The 3,694-nt window shown below is 27.6% G+C and overlaps 1 protein-coding gene across 1 annotated transcript in view; it reads right to left on the bottom strand.

The window, feature by feature from the left end:
- Positions 1 to 223: 223 nt before the first annotated feature.
- The window catches only part of LOC105460687 (ATP-binding cassette sub-family G member 4-like), a 16,169-nt gene continuing 12,698 nt past the window's right edge, over positions 224 to 3,694 (bottom strand). Inside the window, exons 5-11 of the mRNA XM_011707186.1 lie at positions 2,464 to 2,571; positions 1,944 to 2,089; positions 1,695 to 1,863; positions 1,386 to 1,486; positions 1,095 to 1,250; positions 704 to 822; positions 224 to 493 (exon numbers count right to left, since the gene is read on the bottom strand). Of these exons, the coding sequence (XP_011705488.1) occupies positions 268 to 493; positions 704 to 822; positions 1,095 to 1,250; positions 1,386 to 1,486; positions 1,695 to 1,863; positions 1,944 to 2,089; positions 2,464 to 2,571 (1,025 nt within the window). The 3' untranslated portion in view covers positions 224 to 267. The remainder of the gene's footprint in view (positions 494 to 703; positions 823 to 1,094; positions 1,251 to 1,385; positions 1,487 to 1,694; positions 1,864 to 1,943; positions 2,090 to 2,463; positions 2,572 to 3,694) is intronic.

Raw genomic sequence — 3,694 nt, 5'->3', positions numbered from 1 at the left:
TGCTCTTCCACCCTTGTAAAAAAGAACTATTATAGTGCAGTGAACTAGTAGTTCTTTTTTACACTACTGAAATGCTGGTATAGCAGTGACACTACTACATTTCAGTAGTGTTTTCACTGCACTAGTAGTTCTTTTTTACGAGGGGCATAATTTTTCTTAACATTCTGTCCACTGTTACAGAAAGAATTTGCTCATTGGGTATAATTTTTTGTCTAAGACATACTTTGAGAATACTTTCAGATTTAATACGAATATAAATTAAGTACATCATTTTTTTGCATAATGAATTTTCCAACAAAGTACTGCATAAGTGATCACGTGCATACAAAGTATCAAAAAGCCAAGTATTATCAGAATTACATAAAATGACATTGTTGGCACATCCATCATTTCGAGAATTTTTTTCGACGAACGCCAGTGACAATAGATTTCAGAGCATGATAGATTTGGTCGGTTAAGATAGACCGCCTGCAATAATCCTTCAAATGCATATCTGCAAGAAAATTTTATGTTAAATGAAAAAATATAATAAATTGACAATATAATAAAAGCATGTCTCTACACATAGAAACAATAACTCTCGATAAATAATTGTTACAAAATATTATAACAATTTATATAGATTATATCCAAGTAATAATATATTTAAAAGCTAAAAACTTTTTCTTAATAGCAGTAAGTTGTAGTTTAAAATTATCTGTACCTGAAACAGCTCATATAGCTGAAAGGCTTCAGATACATGGGCATTTGTCCTAATTTCAAGAAAAATCCAGCAACCAGCATTAATGGTATTATGGTTGCCGGTATTAAAAATACACCTAACTAAAATAAATTAAATTTAATCATTATCTTCTCATATTATATAATCAAATTGAAATTTATGATGCTTGATCAAATAAAAAAAATTATTACTGTATCATAAGTAAATCATCTAATAATTTATTAATTTATTGCTATTATATTAATAATTATAGTCGTGGCATTTTTCAATATGATATTGTAATGTATAATTGAATTATTATTAGCCTCTATCTTGTAACTTTTTCAATAGCGTAAACATTAATTAAAATAATAAAAGATATTGTTTCAAATACCTCAGTACCAAAAACTGTGCCTATGAGTATTCCGACTGTTTGTCCAAGAATTGTAGTTAATAAGCAAACGCCCCACGACTGTAAAATTCTATCATATTCCATTGGTTGTCCTGTCATATAGTATGCTATAAACAGGAAAATTGAGGTGCAAAGTATCTGGAAATTAAACGAAATTTTAATTGATTTAAAAAGTAATGACAACTTATTTAATTACAATCTAATATTTAGTCAAAATTTTATCTCTGAGAGAAATAATTAATAACAATTTTGTAATGTTAAATTAAATCATACCTGCATTGGAAGATCCGTTAATACTTTTATGCTATAGTAGGATCTCAAAGAGTACCAGTTATTTAAATGTTCCTGCAGGAATACTGCCGCTTCTGTAGGAACTACAATCAGATGCGTTTAATGCGATATATTATTTATTATATTCATAAGATATATTTTTCATAATATTAAATACGGTAGGAGAATATTATCAAAGAGATATTTTATTAATTTCTTAGAGTTATGAAAAAAAACATAACTTAGTAATTTGTCAACAAAATTAAATAAATTATAGATGCACTACGTTTATAAAAGAAAAATCTCATTTACTCGTTAGCACTGCCGGCATAGAATTTGCAAAGAATAAATATAACAGGAAGAAAAATAAGCAACCAACGTTGCTGTCCGCTTTTCCCGCGTCGTTACCGAAATTATAGAAAACTGCTCCTAATAAAAGCGCGACTACGATGTGCCCCGCAAGTCTTAATTTTGTCAGATTCTAAAAGATCAATCAAAACAATAATATTTCGATTTTCTAAGCAAATTGTTCTAATATTACTTTCGAAAGTTTCTATTCACAGTATCTCGCTTGATGCAGATTAGAGCACGTGAAATTAAAGCCTTCTGCTGCTGCCACGTTGACTTTTTTTGTATTATGCTCTTTGTAGATGTACCTGTATCGTCTGTTTTATCTTTTTCCGTGGAATTAGCCAGTGAATCCAACTCTATAAAAAAATCGATTAATTATTAAGAGTTATTGATAATGATTGAAAAATTGTTTTCATATGCTGTATATGAATTACCTTGTTTTGTATTTTTATGCTTTTTAAATGATATTAATTTTATATTGTACAGAAGGCCTTGTGTTTCAAATTTTTATAATTTTAAATTTCTGTTAAAATCTAAATTTTTGTAGAGAATGCAATAAATATTTAACGAATAAAATACCAACGCTTTTATTATATTCAATTATTGCCAAGCAAGATAAAAGAACATCCCATAAATTAATAAAGTAATTATTAACAAATGTTATAGTGTATTGACAGAATGAAACAATTAAGTATAAAACATTATGTAATTAAATATAACATATATTTACCATTTTCATTATGTTTATTTTGTGATCTGAACTTTTTGTATTCATCACGACAGACATTGTATAGATTTTCTAAATCTCCACCTCTCTGCTCGGTTATTACCTCAAGCACTGTAATCAGAAGAACACAATTAATATCGCGATTGTTCTTTGTTTTTTAATAATGTATTGTTTTTAAAGCATTTTAATTTTTAATTACATTATTAAATTATTACATTATACACGTTTAATTTCTAGTTCTTAATATTAAAAAATATGTTTGAAACTTAGCTACGTATTAAAATATATCCATTACGATTTAAATAAATTTTTAAGTAACGCAATACTTTTTATGGTAAATTTTAATACAAATATTTTTTTTTAAGAGTGAATTTCTCTAAAGATTTAAGATAATAAAGTATTATTAAAATAATAGTATTACATAAATATTCATAATTTTTATTGTAAAAGCTTGTTAAAATACTAAAAATTAACTTAATTATTTCGCTATTTTCCAAAATTAATTTTACAAAATGTATCTTTTTAATAAATTAAAATAATTTACATTTCAATATTAATAAGTAGAAATCCATTCTAACATTATAAAAAAAATATTTAAGGAAAGTGCGTACAGCTCTGGTCTATGTCAATTCTCTTTTCTTAATTCTTCTTTTTTCTCGTAATTCTTTTATTAAATCGGCTCGGTAGAATTAACTTTACCAAATTCAGCTATATTGTAAAAGCTGGGACACGTGAACCCGGCAATGCTATATACGTTCAAGATCTCGCTTTTTGGACCGCAATACATGCATCTGCCTCGAGCAAGTACCATAATGTCATCGAAGAGTGAAATCATCTGACTGTTGGGTTGATGTATCGCACAAATCACAGTGCAGTTTGCTCTTGCCATATTGTGCAGCATGTTGACAAGCTATAGTCAATGCAAATCGTACATTCTGATAGAGCATATTAAGAGTAAACTAAAATTAAACGATATTGCAAAACAATTCATTATACATTCCAGCTACGTTGTAATGTAACTGCAATGTTGCTGGTGTGTTCTACATCTATAGAGAATTATTAGCAGAATATCACAAAAGCGATAAATATCGACTTATAAAAGTTATTATCAAATAATTTCTTTGTAAAAACGACCGTTAATTAATTAATTAATAACTGCATTAATAATTTACATACCTGATTAGAGGCCACACTGTCGAGACCGCTTGTTGGCTCGTCTAATAAGAAAACGGAT

This window comes from Wasmannia auropunctata, unplaced genomic scaffold (assembly GCF_000956235.1).
Source record: "Wasmannia auropunctata unplaced genomic scaffold, wasmannia.A_1.0 LD317731.1, whole genome shotgun sequence".
NCBI classification, from domain to species: domain Eukaryota; kingdom Metazoa; phylum Arthropoda; class Insecta; order Hymenoptera; family Formicidae; genus Wasmannia; species Wasmannia auropunctata.
Note: the sequence above shows the minus strand (reverse complement) of the source record. Positions and strands in the feature narration are given on the sequence as shown.